The 25,542-nt window shown below is 39.8% G+C and overlaps 1 protein-coding gene across 2 annotated transcripts in view; it reads right to left on the reverse strand.

Moving 5' to 3' along the window:
- The window catches only part of MYLK (myosin light chain kinase), a 2,381,262-nt gene that overhangs the window by 629,153 nt on the left and 1,726,567 nt on the right, over positions 1-25,542 (reverse strand). For both annotated transcript variants that reach the window (XM_044074915.1, XM_044074916.1), the window contains exon 17: positions 18,309-18,425. In XM_044074915.1, coding sequence (XP_043930850.1) covers positions 18,309-18,425 — 117 coding nt within the window. The remainder of the gene's footprint in view (positions 1-18,308; positions 18,426-25,542) is intronic.

The raw sequence follows: 25,542 nt of genomic DNA on the forward strand, positions 1-25,542 counted from the left end.
TTTGTCATTTTCATTTTTTTCATAATTTAATGTTAGTTTTTCAAAATGCAAGCATCAATCTGCTGTTTCTATTCTTCTTCATTTTGATTTATAGTCACTCTCTCTCTCTCACACACACATACAAACACAAAGCTGTATGACATAATTGGTTAACACACACTGGCTGAAGCACAGTACATTGATCCCAATCAGCTACAGACCCACTGAAGCATTTGCTCAACCTACTGCACGAGTGCACAATACTTTTACAATGACCCCTGTAGCACCACCCCTATCAAAAATCATAAAACTCTACAGACCCACCATACACACATTCAAATGTACCAAGCATCACAGAAAGAAACCACACCAATTTCTCTTTAACTCATTATATCAAGCATGCACATACACATACACACACACCCACAGTTATACACATTCTTCCAAACATTGCCTTTTGCAGGTGGACAAGCTCCATGCCCCCATACACTCATACATCACCAATACTGAGATATACTAGCAATACTCATATGCACACACACACACACACACACACACACACACACACACACACACACACACACACACACACACACACACAGTAAGAGCACCCCAGCGCTACCAGGCTATACCTCGTATTATGCTTTTCGGCCCCAAAACCCGGGCCGAACAACAAAGGGAGGGGGAGTGTCCATATTCATAAAGGATACCCACACCTCCAGGTTAGTAGCAACACATGAAGCATCAGAGACCATACAGGTGCAACTAACCATAGGCAAAACTGCTATACAACTGGTAGCATGTTACAGACCACCCTCCCAATCTCAAGAACCCCACTCAGCCTTCCTGAAGACATTGGAGGATATGAATGTATCACAAAATACCATCATACTGGGAGACTTCAACTACCCAAACATAGATTGGGTACATTATTCTAGCCCTAATACCCTAGCCCAAAGGTTCCTGGAATTCATAAATTCAAATGCACTGGAACAACTAGTCACCTCTCCCACTAGGGAGATAATATACTAGACCTGATCATCACAAACATGGGGACAAAATGCTCCACACCGGAAGTATACCCCTCACTAGTGAGATCTGACCACAAACTAATCACCCTGGATATACATATCCCACCTCCAACCCCAGCACAAAAGACCACAGTGAAAACTTCTCAAAAGCAGACTTCACTCTTCTTAAGACTGAGATGGTATCCTTTAAGCCCACTGTGCCAGTGGATACCACATCCCACAATGCCGAATCCTTCACAAATGCTTTCTATGGACATCTCCAAGAATGCATGGATCATGCAATCCCAAACAAATCCAAGTCCCTCACCACCAAATGTAAGCGTCCTGTCTGGTGGACCTCAGCCATAAACAAATTGTATAACAAAAGAAGGAAGCTACTGCACGTCAGAGCGAAATCCCATGAAGGGAAGACATCTCTGATCAACATTAGCAGAAAACTACGTTCTCTCATAAAACATCCAAGGCAAACTTTGAGAGAAAAATCGCTAAGGACACTAAAGATAACCACAAAGCCTTCTTCAGCTATGTTAGAAACCTGGGCGGAAACCCTCAGATATGCTCAGAGTTGGTTCACAACAACAAAAATACACTGAACCCACAGATATTGCTAACATTCTGGCTGACAGGTTCAGTGCAAATTTCTCCCCTCCTTCACCCCCAAAAGAAGAAATACTTATCCCAGCTGAATGTAATCTCCTGTCATCTCAGATGTCCAAGTGAGAACCGCCCTAAACAAAGCAAAAAACACAGCATCAATGGGACCTGACGGTATCCCGGGGTGCGTGTTACGTGAACTCCAAGAGGAGCTAAACCCACACATAAAAATGCTATTTAACCTTAGCCTTACTGGGATATGTACCTGAACACTGGCGACAGCAACAGTGGTCCCACTCCACAAGGGGTGCCTCTACAGACCCTGGAAACTACCGCCCCATAAGCTTAACTAGCCTGGTCTGCAAAGCTATGGAAAGAATCATTATGGAACTCATAAACAGAGACATAGGGGACCTACAGACACTTGACCCCACCCAGTTCGGCTTTGTGAAGGGCAGATCCTGCCTTTTAAACCTGGTTGACTTTTTCAAAACAGTCACTAGAGCCATTGATGAGGGCAAAGCAGTCCATACAGCATACCTGGACTTGGATAAGGCCTTCGACACAATACCCCACTCAGGCATCATAGATAAGCTAAACAGCTTAAAAGTAAACCCTTATGTCACTAGATGGGTTGCAAACTGGCTAAAGGACAGAACCCATAAAGTTAAAATCGCTGGAGCAATGTCAGACTCAAAGCCAGTCACAAGTGGTGTCCCACAGGGATCTGTCCTATGACCCCTCTTGTTCGGCATTTATTTCTCAGATGTTAAAGCAAACATGGGAGGGCTGTGGCTGACAAAGTTCGCAGATGACTGCAAACTTGGCGCCATAGTCGATACACCAGCAGAGACACACATCCTACAAAAAGGCCTCACTGAAACGGACAACTGGTGCTGTAGTCATGGCCTTAAATTAATGCCAAAAAATGTATAGTCATTCCTTTTGGAAAAAACAAAGTACCCACAAATTATCACATAGACAGCAACCCACTGAGTACAGAAAAAGTAATCAGAGACCTAGGGACCCAAGTAGACAGCGACCTCTCATTTGACACCCACGTTGCCAAAGTGGTTAGAAAAACATTCTACCTTGCACACCTCATCATGAAGGGATTCACATCCAGATCCAAGGATGTCATTGTACCCCTATATTCCTCCCTCATCAGACCCATGATTGAGTACAATGCCCCATTTGGTATGTACCTCACCCGGCATTTGCAACAGCTGGAGAGACCACAAAAGTACCTCACCAAAAGGATCAAGGGTCTCCAACATATGTCTTATTCTGCCAGACTAAAGAAACTTCAGCTCTATTCAGTAGCATACCGCCTGCTCAGAGGTGATCTCTGCCTGACGTACAAGGCCATGTCCAATCAGGATCTGATGGACATGCTCCACCTCAAAAAATCCAAATCCATCAGGACCACGAGAGCTAAAGTCTTAAACCTCGGCACAAGTATGAATAGGACATGCTGGAGGGATAGATTCATAACCCAGAGGCTTCCCATGCTTTGGAACAGGATCCCAGTTCGTATTAGGCAGAGCTCCTCACTGACTCTCTTCAAGAGAAATCTTGATGAGTGGATGGGAGATCGTAAGTTTACCCCAGGGGTCACATCTGTGTCACTGCTAGACAGGGGCACAGTAAACTAATTCTATTATATAAGGGGACCTTCACTGTGTCACTACTAGACAGAGGCACAGTATTCTAGATTTATTCTGTACATTTTTGTACCATTTCATGGGGTGGCAAAAGCCACATCACTATGGCTAGGCTTACAAATGCCCCAGGGCAGATAGCCTAGTACTATACTATGAAACTATGAAACATACCTCATGCATGTTAATTCACCAGTACTACACCAGTAGCCACTCACCTGCAGTCAGCCTCAGTTGATCAATGCAACATTCAATTACTTTCAATTATGACTACCAGGGACAAGCACATGCATGTATGTGTATGTGCATTACCTACCTATATGAGTACATGCTGATTTACTGAAATGCACAATTATTGAAATACAGGTGACAGTTGCCAGCATTGCAAAACTTAACTTGGCAGCAGTCTCAGTAGCTTAACAAGTAGCATACATACATTTGGTGCTTCTGTAATCTGTGGATTATATTCCCACATCACCTAGCTGGATTAATTTTCTAATACTGACACTGTAGCCAGCATGGCGTGGAGGGTGCATTCTTGAGTGTGTTGTCCTTCAGATGGGGCATTAAACCAAAGTCCCATTTGCATGAGATGGTGGTAGCTCAGGTGGATGTAAAATATCCAGTGACACTTATCACAAAGAGTAGGGAAAGATCCCCCTGGTGTCATGTTCAAATTTCCACTAGTCAGTATGAATACCACCTCAGGTCTCCCCTAAAAAGAGACCATTGGCCAATAGGATTAACCCAGTCAACAAGCTATAAATAAATAAACAAACATACAAAATACATCCAAAAAACCCCAAAACATCAACAACAACAAAAAAAAAGAACAGTCACAAAAGGAAAACAAACTTTGCACTCAATCTTCCTCCTTTTGACATTTCCAGCAATAGATAATCAGCACTCTCAATGCATTTTCCAAGCAAACCGTTCTGTCAATGAACTTACAATTCACGGAGTGAACTGTAGATACATACAGAGACACACACATGCATGCAAACATACACAGAAAAAAAAATGAAAAAGAGCACACATAAAATGTTAAAGGTGTATACATGTGATGCAGGGACAGCTAGGAGAATATAAGCTATTCTTTTGTTTCAGTGGAGTGGAGTCCATTGCGCTAGCGCATTTCTCTAGCTGCACATTATCATTTTTATTTTAACACCCTTTATTAAATTATCACTCAAGACACAGGCAAACATACATTTATATAAAAGAAAACAAACCATATTAACACATTCCCAGTTACAAACATTATACATCACATGTATTCTTTTGTATGAGTTATCATCATTCCAACATTGCATAAATTGCTCACTTCCTGCACATAATTTCTTTGTATACATTCTGGCTGCCCCTGAAATGGCTTAGTGCTACTATAAATACATGACATGCTCTAACTTCCTGCCTTGTTTACAACATACAACTTCCACAGCTTGTTATATGTGCTTGTCTCTAAACTTGTTTTTGACTTTTCCCTGCTTCTGTATAATAGTCCTGTGCAGCGAGTACGATGTCTCTTAATCTAAGCCCATTCAGAATGTGTAGAAATGTCTGAGAATGCATTTTATTTCATTTTAGCATGTATTAAGCCAGAAGGACAAGATAATTAATTATCATGGAGGTGACAGACCTGACTTTCAGGCATCTAACAGTGTCTGTACATGACCTATTACATGCCTCACAGTGTTTGTCTATGATGTTCCTGCAGATCTAATACAAAAAAATTAAAAGCAAAAACACTAGAACCGTATAAAAATTATGTATGATTATTAAAGCCATATAGGGAATGCAAGAATGCACAATGGCTTAAAAACTGAACAAAGACTTGTCTTCAGTGAACTAACCATTAAAACCACTTGGGTTGTTTTAACGGAAAGTATACCAATGCAGAGAATTAATTGTGTGTGTCTTTCAGCTTTTCCCGGTTAGGGGTCGCCACAGCGGAACTCCGGTCCGCTAATGATTGGCAGTAGATTTTTACGCGCTGACTTGCCAGCTCTGACGCACAACCTTCAACGAAGGTACGCCCATTCACTCATGCCTCCATACAGAAGACGCTTTAGCTGAGAATCGAACAAGACAACGTCTTAACGTGAGGCGACAATGCTACCTCAGCACCACAACTGCTTAGGCTAAAATTGTGTGTATTGTGTAATATTAATCCTCTAAAGAACACAGTGTAATGTATAATCTATTAATAACTTCAAGTTATCCTTGCTGTATAAAACATATGCATAATAATTACATAAGAAAACATTAATATTATTACTTCTGAACATTTTAAACTATGTCAGACAGAACAGGTTGACTTCAATGAGGATAACGGAAGGAGTAATATATAGTTTTCAGGATGGATGTATAGGGGTTACAACAGCATGACAGAGATAATATATGACAAACTGTTAAAAGTCCATTAAATGAAAAAAAAAATACAAATTTGCCCAAGGATTGTCATGTATCAAGTGCTTAAAAAGGAAGCATGTCATTTTAGATGTGTCTGCCTAAAGGTGTACATGGCGAAACATCTTATGGCCCTCATGACCACTTACCTAGTGTATTCTTTAAGCAAGCTGAAAAGGAATTCGACCCTTATTTTCAGCCTGAATTAAAAGCATTGTTGGAGATAAAAAGGAATTCTACCCTTATTTTCAGCATGAATTAAAAGCATTGTTGGAGATAAAAAGGAATTCTACCCTTATTTTCAGCACAAATTAGATGCATCATTGGAGACAAAAATTCCAGGCAGAAGGTTTAAAAAAGGAAAAAGGTGAAAAGCTTATAGTCCGTAAGTCCCACTGTTGTGGTACTCTATATATCCTTAAAGAATCTATTGTTCTAAAGCTTATAGAACTTTTACATTCTACACTTGGTTTTAATGAACATAATCCACTTAGTCTTAATTTTTTGTGACTGCATTGGTCAGAATAAGTATTTTCATGGAGGTCATTGGATGAAGAGATTCAAAGCTGATCAGGCATGCATTAGGCATTGTATAGCACCAACAGTGTGAGCTATAATGGGGCAAAACAGTGATAGGGTGCTCTGCATATGAACAGCTCTGCTTTAGTTGTGACTGATGTGATGGATGCATGATAAAAACTCATCAATCTAAACAAACAACTAAGAGGGCAAATTAAGTCTACTAAAGCCACATTTGAGGTAAAGATAGCCTCCCATGCAAACAGCAATCACAAGGCTTTCTTCAGTCACGTCCAAAATCTCAAAGGCCTTGGAAATAGCCTAAAACATGACTTATTGGGAGCTCTAGAGCCATCATTTAACGACAAACTGCAATGGTCATCCCTCTGCATAATGGCAGGCCATCAATAGACCCCGGGAACTACAGACCTATAAGACTGACTAATCTCTTATGCAAAGCCATGGAAAGGATTATCATGGAAATAATTAATTAGGAAATAGAAAAACTTCAAATGCTGGATCCAACCCAGTCTGGTTCCCTCAAGGGCAGACCATGTCTACTCAACTGGTACACTCTTTTCAGAAGTTCAGCAAGGCAACAAATGAGGATAAAACGATCCATACTGCCTACCACAACCTGGCTAAGGCTTTAAATACAATCCCCTTCACCTGGACATTAGAAACAAACTCATGGATGCAGGTATAAAACCTTATGTTAAATGCCAGATAGCCAGCTGGCAGTTAGATACCACCCAGAAAGTTAGGATAGGGGAGACTATCTCCACAAAGAAGTCAATCACAAGGGGAGCCCCTTAGGGTTCTGTGTTGGGTCTGTTCCTTTTTGACATCTACTTCTCAAAAGTCAAGGCCAATGTCAAGGGTCTTTGATCGATCAAGTTTGCAGATGACTGCAAACTAAACGCAGTCATAGAATCCCCCTAAGACACTAAAATCCTACAGGAAGGACCAACACAGACAAATGGTTGATGCCAAAGCCACAGCTTAAAACTCAGTCCCAAGAAATAATAGTACCCCTTGGGAAGTCAGCCACCTTAGAAAATTATTTAATCGATAATAAACCTTTAACAATAGAACCAGTAGTCAGGAAACTGAGTATGTAGATAGTAACTTGGCTTTCGACCAACGTGTATCTAAACTAGTGAGGAAATCATTCTATGTAGCTTAACTTATGAGCAACAGCATGGCATCTAGGTCCAAGTAAGTCATTATTCCACTGTATGTAGCCCTTGTCAGGCCTTTCAAAGAATACAATGCCCCTTCTGGTATGTACCTGACCAGGCACATGTAACAAATGAAATGTCCTCACAAAAAGAATACAGGGCATAAACATCATGTCCCATGCAGATGGCCTCAATGTTCATCTCTATATTCTGTTTCCTACAGAGCTTCTTCATGTCTAAATAACCATCAGAAAGGTCTTGTACCCCATATCATGCTAGCTATAGAACTCTTTCTATGATAAAATAAAGCCACAACACCTGTTTACAGGAACTAGAATCATTCAGTATTAAACCTAATACTATTTTCCTAGGTAATGTATACTATCCAACTATAAACTGGAAAACCTACACCAACACTAGTGCACAAGCAAAGAGATTCCTGGACTTTGTCGAAACAAATTCCCTGTAACAGTTCGTCAGAGTACCCACTATGGGAATAACATCTTGGATCTTATACTCACTAATATGGGAGTATCTTGCACCATCACTTGTATATCTTCATCATGTGTTAAGTCTGACTATAAAGCAGTGTCCTTTGAAATAAAACTCAAACCAGAGATCCCTTCCATCCATGGTACCTTTAGACATTTCTTTAAGACAAACTACCTACTCAAGTGATACACTGACAAGATTCAAATCCCCACCAAATCCAGTTAACTCCACTGAATATGCAAATGCACACCACCACACTATACTAGCATGTACACAGCTACAGAGATGCCACTGTATCCCATACATACAAGTGCAAGGCAAACGCTAGGAAAAAACCCACATGGTGGAACCATAATATCAACAAGATTTGTAACAAAAGGAAAGAAAAATGACCAAAAGTAAGAACCGCATTTCCCAGAATGTTAGAACCCTTGTCACTGAAATAAACAATCAAGTTAGAAACTTAGCAAAATCCACCAAAGCCAAGTTTTAGGTTAAAGTAGCTACCCACGCCAAAGATAATCTTCAAGGCATCGTTTAGCTATGTTCGTAATCTCACTAGCACAACACAGTAATGCACTGAGCTGATTGTGAATGTTACCTACATTGAGGCTGAAAAAATAGTCCCGCAAGATATACCTGAAACCATTTTGCCTCCAACTATCACACAAGACCAAGTCCTAAAAATGCTATGAAAAGCTAAAACTACTGCATTGATGGGTTGTGACAGTACCCTGGATACATCTTAAAATGCATGATGCATGCTTTAGCCACACACTAACAACACTTTTCAATCTCAGCCTCCATACAGGTTTTGTACCAAGCAAATGGAGAACAGCTGAAGGCATTACCCTGCACAAGGATGGACCTTCCACAGACCCATAAATCTGGCCAGCCTCATATGCAAAGCCATGGAAAGACTTATCAAGGAATTAATCAATCATAATATACAAACCTCCAAACACTGGACCGATCTCAGTTTGGATTTTTCAAGGTCAGGTCATGTTTAGTCAGCCTGGTGGATTTTTTTGAAAGGTCACCAAAGCAGTGGATAAAGGCAAAAAGGTACACACACCATACCTCGACCTGGCCAAAGCTTTTGACACAATTCCCCCCTCAGGCATAGTAGAAAAGCAAAATAACTGGGAGTAAACACCTGTGTCACCATCTGGATTGCCAACTGACTCACAGATAGGACACAGATAATCAAAATAGGGGAAGTTACCTCCACAAAAATGCCAGTGACCAGTGGATTTCCCCAGTGTTCTGTGCAGGACATCTCCTGTTTGGCATATACTTTTCTGAAGTAAAAGTCAATACCAAAGGACTTTTGCTGACTAAGTTTGCAGATGACTGCAAGCTAGGAGTAGTAGTGAATTCCCAAATGACTTAGCCATCCTGCAGGAAGGTTTGACTCAAAATCATGGACTTAAATTAAATGCCAAAAAATGCATTACTGTATCCTTTGGAAAGTTATCTACCCCAGGGAGCTATCACATTAGCAATACACCTCCTAAGAGTTGACCCAGTTGTTCAGGATTTGGAAACTTATGTGGTCAGTGACCTAACTTTTGACCAACATGTATCTATTGTTGTAAAAAAACAGTCCTATAATGCACAGCTTATAAACAAAGGGTCTGAATGTAGGGGCATCATTGTCCCTCTTTACTCAGCCATCATTAAGCCAGTCATTGAATATAATGCCCCTTTTGACTTCTATCTGTCCAGACACATAACTGGAACACCCACAGAGATATGTTACTAAAAGGATACAAGGCGTAAACAACATGTCCTATATGGGTCACCATACTCAGTATGCTAAATACTGCTAAGTGGTGACTTGTGTCCGACAGACAAGGCATCCTCTGACCCAGTACTAATAGATTTTCTGCACATCAGCAAGTCAAATGGCATCAGAAATACTCATTCTAGGGATATAAATCTCTTCTGCAACATTAACAGAATGGTTTAGAGGGGAAGGTATATTTCTCAGAGAATACTGCTACTGTGGAACAGACTCCCAATCCACATGAAACAAAGCTCATCCCTGTCTACATTCAAATGCAACTTAGAAGTATTGATGGGAAACAGAAAATTTACCCCAGAACTGTCCCCTGTACTACTAATGGATAGAGGCAGCTCCTAAATGCGTTATCACAGGGGGCAATCCTGGGGTAAATTTTCTGCTTCCCATCCATAGTTCTAGTAATTATCTATGGTATGATCCCAGTTATTTTCATTAGGGGTAACATATAATTATTGACCTCTGGATGGGTAAGGACAATCTATAACCAAAAGGGATAGGTTATTTCGAGCACAAAAAATGAAATTGGCTAGCCTTAAAATGGCCCACAATGGCAGGCAGCCTAGTACTTTCCTATGAATTTATGAACCTATAATATAATAAAATGGGAGAAGCATTTGTAGACTGGAGGGGGTGCTGCTGCTGCAAGGACAGTCTTGGACTTTTTGCAGTTAGCATTATTAAATGAGTCATCTTTTTTGGCTCATTACCTATTTGTGGTGTTTCTACACTGCGGTGGTGGTGCTGCGGTAGCATTGTCACCTCACAGTTAGACGTTGCCCGTTCGATTCTCAGAACGTCTTCTGTGTGGCGACATGCGTGAACGGGCGTTCCTTCATTGAAGGTTGTGCGTTAGGCCCTGCAAGCCAGCACATAAAACTCTACTGCCAATCATTAGCGGACTGGAGTTCCGCTGTGGCGACCCCTAACTGGGAAATGCTGAAAGACACAAACAAACCTATTTGTGGTTCTTCTCCTGCCAGCATTTCTTTGGTTTTACTAGTTTTCTTTGAGACCCAATTTGACTTCTGTTTGGATTCTAGGCTTAAAATGGTCCACAAAGGCAGCCAGCCTAGGCCTAGTACTTGCCAACGAACCTATGACTGTTGAGAGGTGACAAGGCATTGTTAGATCCCACTCTGATGGTCCTACTGCATTAACTGCAAAATGAGCAGTCAGGATTATTCAATCTATTAATTTAAACTTTCCTTGTGGCATAAATAGTACATGTTGGAGGGACAGGTATGTGTCTCAGAGAACTCCCCCTTCTCTAGAACAGGCTTCACATCCATGTGAAGCAGAGGTCTTCACTAATCCTATTCAAGAGAATACCAGTGGATGGGAAATCGGAAATACAGCCTGGATCTAGCACCTATGTCTCTAATGGACCAAGGCTGCCTGTAAATCTTGCCCTAGCTTACATATACCCCTTAAAATAATCTCTAAGGCACGTAAACTTGTTGGACAGAATTGGGATGCTTGCCTAGGCTTATAAAGGCTCCAGTGTCATTAGCCTATTATGTACCTATGATCCTATGAAGATGTGCTCCTGACTTTTCTGATACATAACTGCAGTCAGCTACTGATCCTGTTTCTGGAAAACAAAGTAGGTACTCAAGTATACCTGTACAAAAGTTAAGACAGTTGACTACAATGAAGAAAATGCTTACAGTACATTTCAGGGTCCTTCTCCTGAATCTCTGTCTCCCAGTGATGAATCACATTGAGGTGGCACCACTGCAAGACACTGTACTGATGTCAGCACTGCTCACCAGAATGGGTGATGCTAAGCACATTCCTTTGAAAGTTAGCCACCGTAACTGCTCAGCAGGCAGGTCTTGAACTTCCTGCGCAGGAAAAACCAGAAAATCCTGCTCTTGCTGATACACCATGCTCTAGTCATAGGAAGAATGGCAGCCTGGTGTACATGGATGCATGTTTATGACTCAAGTGTTGTGCGACATAGAGCTGCACCATGTCATTAATGATTGTCTGTAGTACTGCACTTTGGTGCTAAGAGCATATGCATAAGCCTACAGGTCATTTTTAGTGGTCACAATGACATGCGTGGCTAGTGCCAACATGTTTAAATAGTGCAGTGTGCAACATCAGCATTTCATAGTGCTACTAAGTGGCTTCATTAGCAAACCCACTGCACTAATGAGCTCTTGTTAGCATAACATTAAGCACCAGTGATATTTCATGCAGCAGCTCTTAGAACCACATTGCTGTGAACTAAAGGAAATTCAGTAAAAACTCTACACACTTGCAGCTTCCTAGACTTAAGGAAGGAGTCCTGTCTGGTGAAGTACCCTGTGGTGGATGTCAGTGATAGTGGGGAGGAGTATGTCATGGTATTATGTGCAAAAGGAAGACTATGACACTGGCATAGCCCTATATTCTCTCTGTTTGTAGCTGTTGGGAGTGTTTAAGCCCTTTAATCATGGGAAGGGAATGTTAGAAGGGATATGGAGTTCTAAGGCCATAAGCTGAGGCATAGCTACAGCTTGTGGATGGAGTGGGGCAGGCAGTGCATAGCACTAACTGCAGTTGATAACCAGGTGCATATGGGGGTGGATGCAGCCATGGCTATAGTACATAAACACAGAGGATCTGGAGAGTTGCAGGTCATTGGACAGCACACATATTGATAACATTTTTGCACATTCCTTCTGATCTGTACATACCTGATGTCATAAATCAGTACTTTAACATCACACCTACTCCTTGTAACAGATAACTTCAAAGCACACATTAACTGATTTAATTAGATAAATGAAGACATTACACTTGTACAAACTACCTTTTCAGTAAATAATGATAAGTTGAAATCTTAAGTGTAAGAAATTTAGAACTGTGAGTATGGAAAGCACACTGAAAGTCATTAGTTCCTGTCGTATGACTTAACATGGTAAATTTGAAGACATTTCACTAAGAAGTGAATACTACCCTGGATTGAACAAATTCCATATATGCCTAGATATACTTAGCACAACAACTGCTAATCAGCAGGACCCAGATTATTGATTGTTGCAGCGTCCAGCTGTTCTGTACTTACAGAAACAGTGGTCCCCTGTGATTTTTTTTTTTTTTTTTTACTTTTTCTTTAACCTTTGCACATGGCTGCATGACACCGTGTACATCACAGGAAGAAGGCTGGGAGTATCAGTATTAGTAAAATGGCATTTGTCAGTAGCCATCTGAGTCAAAAGGTTACAGTGTTGCAGTTGAAGCATCTGTAAATAAAAGAGGAGCAAACGACAGTAAATGGCATAGCACAAGCTCTCAGACCAGCAGATTGTGAACCACTTCTGAGGGACATAGTCAAACTGTGTCTCCCAAGAGGATAACCGGGGGGGATACATGGTATGCCCATTCATGTCGACTAAGATATGTGTAGCCTTAACTGTCTTAGTTACGGTGACCTTTCAGAAACCTATGAGGGACTTGTTAGGGATATCTCGCATCTATTTCAGAAATCTTAAACCAGTTCTTCAATGTTATACCAAAGCGTGTAATGGACGATATATATTTCTTTGGCACTGTAGAGGAGAGAATCAGCACCATTCAGGTATTTTACAGCACTGACTTTCTTCCTGAGGTCCTGAAAGCCATGTATCATGCACACAATGCTATCAGTGCCCCACCTGGTCCAGAGGTACAGTAAGGGCTTCTACTCTCTGAACTTTAAGTGGCCTGTAATGCTCAGGCCATTATTTATAATGTGTCTGTGTATCATCTAGTCAGTTCACATGACTCACACATTTGCAACACATCTGACCTGTAGCAAAGGTTCTTAAAAGAGGACATCTCCCAGGGTCATCTGGTTGAGAGGTGCAGTGCACATTCTACATAGAGAGATTTACACATACAGGTATTATGAAAGCAGGGAGCAGGCCAACTAATATGCTGCCTGCTGTGTGTTTCAGGCAATGTTGGATATTGCCCTAGAGCTCTGGTTAATAACGCCCATATTCAGCCACCAAACCATACAATAAATTGTCTACATTTGAGCCCATGCAGAAACACACAATATACTGGAGCATGTGTCTGGACTACTGAACAGCTGCTTCCTATATGTAGACACATGTGGAGGGGCACTGCAGTACAGTCCAGACATTTACAGCAAGATTTTTTGTTTTTTCCATGCTGCATGACATGGCATTGTGGGAACAGACAAAGCAGTAAGTAAACATCGGGGAAGGGTTTTTGGGTCTATATTATGTTGTCAAAAGGGCTGTTCATCGAACCCCCTTTGATCGACATGCAAATACCGAAAGACCAAAACTTCGAACGGCCAAATAAGCAATTTTTTTTCTCATGGCCAACAAAAAATAAAACAAATCATCAAACTCTATGAAGTGGGGGGCTTTGCCCCCCACACCCCCCTAACTAAATATACAAACTCTGAGATCGCACTACAGTGGTGGAAAGTGCAAATTCTCGATAACAGCCAAGCAGTTTTTTCCCCCTGGGAATAAATTCTCTTACTTGGCTGTTCGAAGTTTTGAAATTCGCCATTTACATGTTGATCAATGGGCTTTCTGTTAACATCCCTTTCGACAATGTAAATGGGACCCAGGGTTTTCATACCAGGTACAGTAGCAGCAGAAGGGCAGAATGGACAGTTAGGCAGGAACATGCAGCAATGGTACCACAGCTGAGGCAGAGGCATGCACAATACAATGCAGCACTAACAAAGTGACAGGATCTGGTTCAGCACTATGGACCATGACAGGATCTGGTTCAGCACTATGGACCATGACACAGAATAAAATGATGCATGCCCTATCACATCCAGGCTGTGCAGTGCAGTACATAGACTGAAAAAAGTGTGCATCAAATATCACCTCACCCACACAGATCTTAGGGTGTGAGCTGGCCAGAGTCATCATCACTTGCACAGGTGTGGGGGTTACAGTGAAGGAAGAGTACAACACTATGACATGGGGTAGGGTCATGTAACCCTGTCAGTCTGATGAATGCATTATTTCTAAATGCTGTTTAGTTGAATAGTAGTAGCTGGTAAAAAAAAAATTCAGTTATCATTGCGGTTGCATTTCTGCCTACTGTTGTGTGACCATGTAGTCGATATATACAATTTGTGGGGAATGTGAGATCTCCCAAAAAGAGGAAGCAAAGCTTTCTTTTCTGTCCACTAAAAGTGTTTTTTTGGACATTAGTTTTTTTTTTTTTTTATACTGAATAACATTTGATCAAAATATATTTAGCAGATCATCAATAAGCCAGGATCATGGGAGATGAACACTGTAGTCACATAGTTCAGGAAGGTTGTGAGGAGTCAGAAATCACATCCTCCATTGGAAATGGCCTCTGTGTTGGCTTGCAGTGTCAAGACTCAATGCAATCAATGGCATGAAAAGTACTGAAACCACAAAACTATGCAATGTGCACCCTTAACCAGGTTTATTTATAATTTCTATAAGTCTTTTGGGTTTCTAGTACCATGACGGGAATGGACCTCATTCCTAAGTCAAAGTATGATGAAATTCATGTAATTAGTATTGTTTCAATCTTTAATGTTATCCAAAAGTGCTCTTTGCAACACCCACAATGTGCCCAGAATTGGTATGTTGATCCTGATAACTGCACAGTCTCCCCCGCCATTTATGTACTATAGCCATGGCCACCCCCACCCCCAGATCCACCTGGTTTTCAACTGCAGTTAGTGCTGTGCACTGCCTGCCACACTCCATTAATATGCTGTAGCTATGACTCAGCTTATGGCCTTAGAACTCCACATCCTTTGTAACACGCCCTTCCCAAGTTATATGGAGTACAGTACATGGCTTGACCACTCCCAACAGCTAGAAGAAGAGGTAGTATACAGCCATGCACCTTCCTTTCTTCTCTCTCACAGGTGTGATGTAAAATGAAAGTTAACAGTTCTTATATCTCTGGAGGACTGGTGTTCTGTACAGCTACACTCGTAGTCCTCAAAGCTTGAAAACGACTCCCTTCTAGAGCAAAACAAAAAAAGCAGCTAAATAAACATCCACTTGCCTACAAATGGGAAGACACTACATTTGCAGGGAGCCACACTATTTAACAGGAGGTTGAGAGTGGAACTGAATAAATGCAAATAGCATACCTCTCAACTGTCCAGATTTTCACCTTATATTTTTTGCCTTTTCCTCATAAAATTTGTGGTTTTCCAGCAAATCCCTGAGGACTGAAATCAATAAATAATGACATACATTTGAAGTTTAGTCTTCATATCCTTCAGAAAATGCATGCTAGCATAAATCCTGTTATTCAAGCAAATTTCTAAGTTTATAAAAGCAATATTTAAAATCTGTCCCTATTTTTGAGCCTTTGTCTCCCATTATGTCAAGCGTTGTCCAGACTTCTTGCACTACGAAGTTGAGAGATACGGTAAACAGAGTTATCTGTTAATGGGTAGGCAGGTGGGTGGGAAGATTTAATACCGTAGCTGATATGCTCCCACAGTCCAGAACTAGCCATGCATTATATTGCATAAATCACTGTCATGTGATGCTACCTTTTTGCACCAGTTACCTTATCTGCTCAGTTTTACTTGCAAGTTTGCAATAATGTAAACACATATTTTGAAAGGAACCATTCTTGATCCTTCTAAATCCCACCCACGTTTAACAATACTGTAAAAGCACATTTTTGCATATAATGTTTAAATGTCAAAGATTCAGCATGCCACAGTTCTGTATAGCCAGAGAGTTGTAACTAAGCAATGTAAGTGTGACTGCATACACTTAATCATCGCAACATTCACCTGGCAGCACAAGACATTTGTTCTGTTCATCTCTTGAAGCTCATAGTCTCCTTCAGAACCGCATAAACGTGTCTGGCCAAACATATGGAAGTAAACACCACTGTTAAAAATGTGCCTCACTCAAGACAGTGTTAGTACCAAATACAGTGTGAGAACAGGGAAATATTTGCACCCTATGGCTGTCTGTTTAACTTGTCAGATTCATTCCTAATCTTAGATCATCACTAATATTCCATTTTTTTAAATGTAACGATACCTTCCAAAGGCAGCTATTATGGAAATTAGCAGACATTCTTAACTGTATTTATTTTATTTAATTTTAACTGGGCTAACAGCACTGGCCCAAATGACTTTTTGATGGCTGAGCCTGGGTACCAGCATACAAATTCATTATAGAGCAAAATTAAAAGGCATTCAGAAATACAGATTGATACATTATAGGCATAGTGAGAAAATGATCAAATAAAATATTAAAAGTATATAACTACTTAGTAATGTTAACATGGAACAAAACAGCAGGTAAAATAAATATATATAGGAGAACCAAATTATTCAAAATTGTTTAGACAACATCTGTTTTTTCAACACAATTTGGTTGGCAAAACAGGTGGTTCACAGATGTGTGTGTGAAATTGCACTATCACCTGGGTTGGGGAATATGGAATCTCAGAGTTAAAATAATTTAGAGAGGATGTGGGAGGTGTAGGAGCTTGCTCCCCTGTAAAAACAATGAATTTCCTTTTTTTGTATTCGTTATGCATGCACCAAGGTTATTGCATGGCACAAACAGATATATGTCAGTGTTTGTGTTGTCATCATTAGAGTTGTAGAAATTTGGTTTTGTCAATCTAATTTTGTACACCACCCACACACATTGTATGTATGTATGTATGTATGCATGTAACCAGACAGTACCCTGTCTGAGGCAACTGGGAAATTAGCCGAGGCCTGCATGCAGTACAGAGAATTTTTTATGTGATAGTCAGTCATTTGTCCTCTGAGATGCAGCTGATGAATGATCATAGCAGTGGGCATTCTGAAATACAGAGTGAATTAAAAAGAGTGGTGTGACAACAGACCAAGTAATTAACTGTTGAAATCAGAGCACCTGTTTTCTAATGTTTCAAAGTATAACAAGGAGCTTGCTATGTAGGCCTACCTTTAATATAAAAAGCACAAAACCAAAGTAGTAAAAACTCCAAAAATGTTAAACTTGATAACAGAAGATCACACATATAAAGTCAACTCCTAACACACAGTTTCTAATCAGGTTAATGAAATATGTTGCTGTGATTAGTACAGATGAAAGCAATGCAAAGCAGTCAAAGGAAGAGAAGAGTCATGCCATGACTTGTCTGTTGGGCAAGTGCTTCTGAACAACCTCTCAATTCCCCAAATTTAGCAGAATATCCAGATTTTCACTTCATATTTTTGGCCTGTTCCTCATTAAATTTGCAGTTTTCTTGCAAATCAATGATAACTGAAATCACTAAATAACGACATACATTTGTATTTCCAACATCATACTCTTCAGTAAATGCATGCCAACACAAATTCTGTTATTCTAGCAACTTATTTGAAGTTTATAAGAGCAACATTTAAAACCTGACTTTGTCTCCCCATTATTTTAGGGTTTGTCCAGATTTCCTGACTAGAAGGTGGAGAGGTATGCTTCTGAATACCTGTCATAGTTTCTACCAGTAGCTGGAAGCTACAAAAGGAATATCTGGGAGGGAAAGACAGACAGACATAGAAACAATGCTTAACAGAATTGTGCTTTTCTGCCCATTTTCATGAGCAGGAGCAAAAGGGGACAAACATATATAGTAAGAATGTTTAGTCCTTACTTAAAGACTGTGTACTTACCTTCCACTTTTACATCACATGAACATTCAGCTTTCCCCACAGAATTATCTGCTGTACACTTGTACTGGCCTTTGTCATCCAGTGATACCTTCTCAATTGTAAGGGAGCAGTGTGGACCTAAATGAAAGTAAAAGAATCACCCATGATACTCCAGAAAAAAATCATTCCGGTTCTATTGAGAAAAAAAATGATACCATACCAGAATGCTGTTTATTCATTAGGTTAAAAGTAGAAACTAAAAAAATGGAACTTAAAAATATAAACATAGAAACTAAAAATAACTGGGAATATAAAAGGAAAGTCACATTTAATGAACATAAAAGATAGCTGCACAAATATCACATTTCACAGAACTGAAAGGTTTTAAGACTTAAAAGAAAGGCTGCATTTAGAGTATGTTTCTCTTTGTAGTTTTAAAGGTACCATCGTTAGAATAAGAGATGACACAAACATACTGCTAACAGTGCCAGGATGGTACTGCAGTGTTTTTTAACACTTTTAACACACTCACTTAATATCAAAAGTGAAACCAAGCATAACCATGTCTACTTCTCTCACCTCTGTTTTTGGATTGATAGCAGACTGATGTGCATAATGTTTAGGTTTGGTTTAAAAAAACCTTCGTAACCAACCATGTCACAAAAGGCACCAAAAAATGTGACTCCTTTCTAAGTACTTGGTCTCCACAGCTGATTTTTCAATAGTTTATTAGCTTCTGGGGGAAGTATTTGAATGTAATATTTTTAGCTCATGGAGTTTTGCCATTTCTTTCTGGAGTTCAGTAGATTTTATATTTTTGTTTACACAATGCAAACAAGTGACACAGCATACAGAAATGATGGGGCAATTGTCTGCTTTGAATGAAGCTTAAATATATTCTGTTATACAGATCTGTGTTACGATTACAGGGGATAACAGGTTTAGACTAGTTGTACGTGGAACAGGGATTGGACCTGTAGAGACTAACTGCAGTATGTCCATCCCATCGCATCATCACGAGTGATAAAAAAACAGGCACCACTGAGGGGCAGAGAGACCAGGAGGGACAGGGCTATATCATACTGCTGCCTAATGTTATTAGGGTGGGCAGGAAAGTTAGCCACTTATTAGTACAGACAGAGGTCAAGTGACCAGGAATGGGACTGAGAGGTATCGGTATAATTATGATAGATTGCAAGGAAATAAACAAGAGGCAATATTATATATGAGAAATTAAACAAAGTAAGAGAAAGTGGACAATTTGGGTGAGGAGAAGAAAAAGGGAACATTTCATCTGCTAGTCGCAAGATTGGGAATGAAAATGACAAAGGTCATGTGAAATTTGCTGGTATACTGGTCACTGGGATTCAGTCTCATATAGTGCACTAGTCTTAGTATGGTTTTGGGCATTCTGAACAAAAGAAGGGATGTTATTCTGGACTATTTCTGCATGCCCCTGGTGGAGTAGAGTGTATTACCTTGAAGTACTAAAAGGGAAGCAATCATTGTGGAGTCATAGGATGGAAGACATAAACGACTAATGTGTGACCTCACCAAGGAGAGGGTGCTAAAGCTGGGACAAAAACCTATGAGTGATCCTAGATAATACAGCCCAAGAAAAGGTGAAAGAAACCAAGCAGCAATAACTACACAGTTTTCAGTGCTTATTTCTGGAGGATAGCACAGTCATGGACACAGGTACCGAACTATACCTGGGTATAGGGTAAAATCATGGAGATCTCACATAGCAAACAGTGGATAGACAGTATAAGCAGAAGTGATTGTGACTTGCAAAGGAAATGAAATGATGATTAAGAAGTGTAGATATTCAATAATATTCGGTATTTACAATATATATAAAAGGTGATAGATGATGAAGAAGGATGAGGATGAACTTGGAAGTTGTGATAAGAGTGATGAAGAGGGAGGAAGTGGCGAGATGGTACAGATGGTGGGGTGGAGCAGAGAAGTGAGGACAGGTTACGTTGCGGAGGGAGTGTACGATGTGTGCGAGAGGAGGTGGGGGGGCTTCTTATACAATGCGCCAGGAGGTGTTGTACTGTATGATGTTAATAGCTAGGTGGGGAGGTGCATTGATAGTGCATATAACATCTTCAGAGCCGAAGCATTTACAAGATGCTTGTTTGAACAGTTTAAATTCTTGTCTGAATTTATGTAAAGGAGATGATGACTGCAGATGAGCTGAGATAGACTCCCATAATGGGGGGGGGGGGGGTGTACATTACTAAAAACGCTGTGGCTGGTAGATTGCAGTACATCTTGAGAAATGCTTAGGTTAAAGAAGGTTTGGGATTTTACATTGTACGTTGTGGTGCTTTTGGTAACTCGGCTTGCAAAGAAGTGGAATTTTACTATACATTAGTTTGTATGTTAAGAAAGCAATGAGTAATGTGCATCTTTCATTTACAGGAAGCTGTTTGGTTTTGCCTACGACTGTCCAGTGATGTTCTTTTTTTTGTGGGGGACAAGGGTGATAAATCTATGTATATGGTTTACTGAAGTTTGGAGGGTGGACAGATTTTTCTTTCAGGCTGCTGCTACTACTAAGTCCTTATTCTAAATGAGACAATAGGACTCCTTTGCCAACTACTGTACTGCCTTTAGAACCTTGCTTATATATTGTCTTCTAAATACACACAAAAGGTTTAAACTAGCAGTGAGGTGACTGAATGTATAGCTATAGTCACTATTTTAGATTTATTAATAGTCAGTGATTTGTTTTATAAGTACCCATTTTCAGTTGTGTCTTACTGACTTATTTACATAAAAAGGCACACATACAGTAAACAGTCATACAACAGATCAGCCAGAAAGCCACAGAACATCACAGTTTGATGGAAAGCATCTATAAAGACAGTTGCAAGGCGAAGGTACAAGCTAAACAGTAATGCCAGCAATAGCTGACTCTGCAAGTATAACACCTGCAGCAAAATGCACATTAGAGTTTTAATGTCAGTATTACACAGATACAGTGGTGACAATCAGTGTGACAGAAAGATTAATGCAGGTGGACTCATGGTACTGCCCTACCAACAGAAGACTAGCATGATCTGTCAGAAGACAGTACCCATGGGAGTTCTCTCAAGTTGAGTGAAATATTTAACAAAGGCACGCCAAAAGCTGCAGTATATTCAATAATGGGTCTGATGAGATATAAGTAAAGGTAAATTACCACTCCCTTGGATCTAGGGGAGATGCCTTGGGAAATTAGATGAGCCCTTTAGATGGGGAATAATTTCAAAGGCCTTGCCCAGGGACAGACATGCTGTATGTACTGCTTTACTGCATCAGGGACAGATATGCTGTATGTACTGCTTTACTCTGCTAGAGACAGATATGTTTTATGCATTGCTTTACTGCACCACAGACATATATGCTATATGTATTGCTTTATTGCATCAGGGACAGACATGCTGTATATACTGCTTTACTGCGCCAGGAATAGACATGCTGTATGTACTGCTTTACCGTGCCAGGGACAGACATGCTGTATGTACTGCTTTACTGCACCAGGGACAGACATGCTGTATGTACTGCCTTACTGTACCAGGGACAGACATGCTGTATGTACTGCTTTACTGCACCAGGGACAGATATGCTGTATGTACTGCCTTACTGTACCAGGGACAGACATGCTGTATGTACTACTTTACTGCACCAGGGACAGACATGCTGTATGTACTGCTTTACTCTGCTAAGGACAGATATGTTGTATGTACTGCTTTACTCTGCTACGGACAGATATGCTGTATGTACTGCTTCACTGCACCAGGGACAGATATGCTGTATGTACTGCTTTACTGCACCAGGGACAGACATGCTGGATGTACTGCTTCACTGTGCCAGGGACAGATATGCTGTATGTACTGCTTCACTGCACCAGGAATAGATATGCTGTATGTACTGCTTTACTGCACCAGGGACACACATGCTGTATGTACTGCTTTACTGCTAGCCACTGCTTTGGGTACTTTTTCAAAGAAAGTAAAGTGGTAGGATCTTCCTTTGAAAAGTAGAATTGATGATGGTCTAGGGTTAACAGACTTTGAATTTCCAGATTAACAAGGTCTGAGGTAATACGTTGCAGGGCTTACATGTGAGCTGTGTGTCTATAGTTACCGGGGCCCATTGTTGGGTCACCCTAATATAACAGCATTACATTTGTTTGCAACGAGAATTTAGTTCAGAATGTAGCTTGTGCCCTTCACGTCCCTTATACCATACTCTCTTAATCCATGACTACCCAAAGAGCCAGCACTGTTTCCCATTAAGTACAGTCTCTAAAGCCAAAAAAACTGATACTCTCCAATTAAGGTAGAGTTGGGTAAGGATTAAAGGAACAATTTTAAAATTATATAGTATGATCCCTGCTAGCAGAAAAGTAGGACAAAGCTGTTAATATGCTCTGTTTTTTTCTGGTAAAGTCAAGTTAGATTTCCTACCTTTTGCCTTTGTAGGAAAATTAATTTATTTCACTGCAAAGCCATTATTTCATTGCTGTATATGAGAGTGGAGAGTTAATGTTAATTAATTTTCATTTTGATATTCTGTGGGTCTAAAACCACTATTACATGATATAGGACAGCTTTAGGTTTCATGAGGTTAGTATCACAGAAATGTAAAATATCAGGAAATGATATAAAATAAGAAAATATACTGATTTCAAGTACGTGCCTATTTTCTGTGTTTAGTAGTGTAATGTTACATCAAAGTTTTCAAATTAAGGTATGAAACAAGCACTAGTTTTTAAACTCCCAGTGAACCAAAACTGGTGGTATCAGGGATAAATTTACTTTTTACTGCTCATAAGCTTGTTTTGATACTTGAACTCATTTTCAAGGGTTTATCTTCACTTTTGATGATATTCAATCCCAAATCAAAATGCCTTAAGTTAATTTTATTGGTATGGTTTCAGTACAGCTGCTAACAATGGTTTGTCTAAAAGGTGTTATGTTTCTCAGACTCCTGCCTTCTAATTAGCACACATAAATTAAATCTAACTGTAATAGTTAAATATGCTTTCAAAACAAATACATTTTCCTTGTGAAACTTAAGAGTTCATTCTCAATTGTATAAGCTACTTAATACTCCCTAAAATAAGATACCTGCAAATTCAGAAATAAACTGAATTATGATAATGACTCCTCCATATTTTATAACTAATAATGTGGCTCACCCTCCTGTATTTTATAGCTTTAGCAAGACCCATTAGTGTGTGCAAGTATTAATGCAATGCTGGAGTAGTCCCAACCAGCATAAAATACCCATGTTAATCATAGACTTAATATCCCCAACAGAATATTTACCTCATTCATTCCTGTACAGCCATTTTGTTTCACAATAACTCCATGGAGATCTATTATGCCAAAAATGATTGATGGGATTTGATAAGCAGTTCAACATTAGCCACTGTGCTTTCATTTTGATAACAAAATGTTAATTCAGAATATCTGGAAATCCATACATATTAATTTATTCATCAAACACTTGGACCTCTACAGGAGCTGAACCATTCACTGTCTGAGCTTAACTGCCCATCTCTTTTGTAGACAGATGCTTTGCATAAAGAAATGGCATCAATGTTAAAAGAAATTAGCATAAAATAAAGCAAAAATCTTGTGAAACTAAGTATCGTACTTCATCCACCGTCCGATCTGACTATTGGGTACCAAGCTGCTTGTTGCATCAGATCCATCTGCTAGTTCTCCCGGCCTCAAGCTTCTTCAGATTTTTTCCTCCCATAATTACCTTGCACCCTTCCTAAACTCAGATCTCTTTTGCTGCTATTGTGAATGGAAGATCTCTCTACCACAGTTAAGTGCTCCTTCATATCTTTTTTTCTCTAAATGTTCAATATTCTGTCTTCAAAAAATGACTTTAATTATTCTTGTTACGTTTTTGTTGAAAACTAGTAGTTTATGGGATTGTTGTTTCCCTTGCCTCGACTTCTATGAGGCGTTTAGTCCAGTGGCCTGCCAACTCTCAGTTGCCTTTTTTTTTTAAAGCAACACAGAGTATGAGTTTATAATGAATAATCACAGGTGAGTTTGATCAAAACACTAAACAAAAACTCATTGGCAATTACCATTAATCTTTACAAAATCAATAAGTTGCATTTTCAATCACCAAAAGAAAAAACAGAAAATAACTTTTACATGGAAAACTCCCCTCTCCTCCCATGGGGCTCTGCACTCACACCAGTGGAAGTAACTCTAGGGTCACACAAGCTTGAAGAAAACAGAAAACCCCTGGAATTATATAATGGTCAATCTAATCAACTTCAACCAACCATAGAACAGATGAAAAATAACAGAGTTTCAGCATATAATGAAATGTGTGCAGTGATAAGTCACATTAAGACTCGTGTATATATATATATTTTTTCTTATTGTAATAGTTGTTGCTAGCCACTGATGTTCACAACATTCAGGCACAATGTGCTGTAGCATTTTTCTCTGTTTCAGTCCACATTTAAAAAAACTTTTTAACATGTTCTAAATATGGTCATAAAATTCTTCCCCAGGACACCCATGACTTATTTGGGATGCCTGGTGCCAAAGCACCTGGATAGTGACTGCAACATTTGTAAGGGCTTTGGGGCCAGGCCTCGTGCAGACAGATGGAACAAACTAATACTGAAGGGGCTGCTTCTCCAGACCCTTAACCCAAGGAAGTTGGTCCAACTGTCTTCAAATGAATAAGCAAATAAAAAATAATCAAAGTCGTTCTCATAACTTGCTGAATCCTTAAGGAAGCTGTAAGAGAGGTGAGAGTGGAGTCCCTGGGATTTATAAAGATGCACAGACCTCATAATGCAGATTTCGCATTATACTGCATGCTGGTTCTCAAGGGACATTTTTGCTCTGATAGTAGGGGACCTTAACTGTGCGTCTTGGTCAGCACTGCTACCTGGGATGTCCACAAAGCAATTATGCACACTGCTGGGCAAGTTCATACATTGTATTCCTACAGAAATATTCCCTTATTAAAGCACAGAAAGATGAAAAAGTCTAATAAAGATCATTTATTCTTCAGAGATAAAGCCACTGGACTTTCTTTTTTATTAAAAATTTCCCTTAGAAGTTATTTAACATCCAATTTTACTGTATTATACAAGTCAATCAAAAAATAATCCCTTATGCTTTATGCAAAATTATGTCTGTCAGGTATAAGGCTGTTTAAACATACCCTGATTAAATCTGACAAAGGCTTCCTTCTGTATATACAGCAAAGC

This window comes from Protopterus annectens, chromosome 6.part0 (genome assembly GCF_019279795.1).
Source record: "Protopterus annectens isolate FY-2018-M chromosome 6.part0, PAN1.0, whole genome shotgun sequence".
In the NCBI taxonomy this organism is placed as follows: domain Eukaryota; kingdom Metazoa; phylum Chordata; order Ceratodontiformes; family Protopteridae; genus Protopterus; species Protopterus annectens.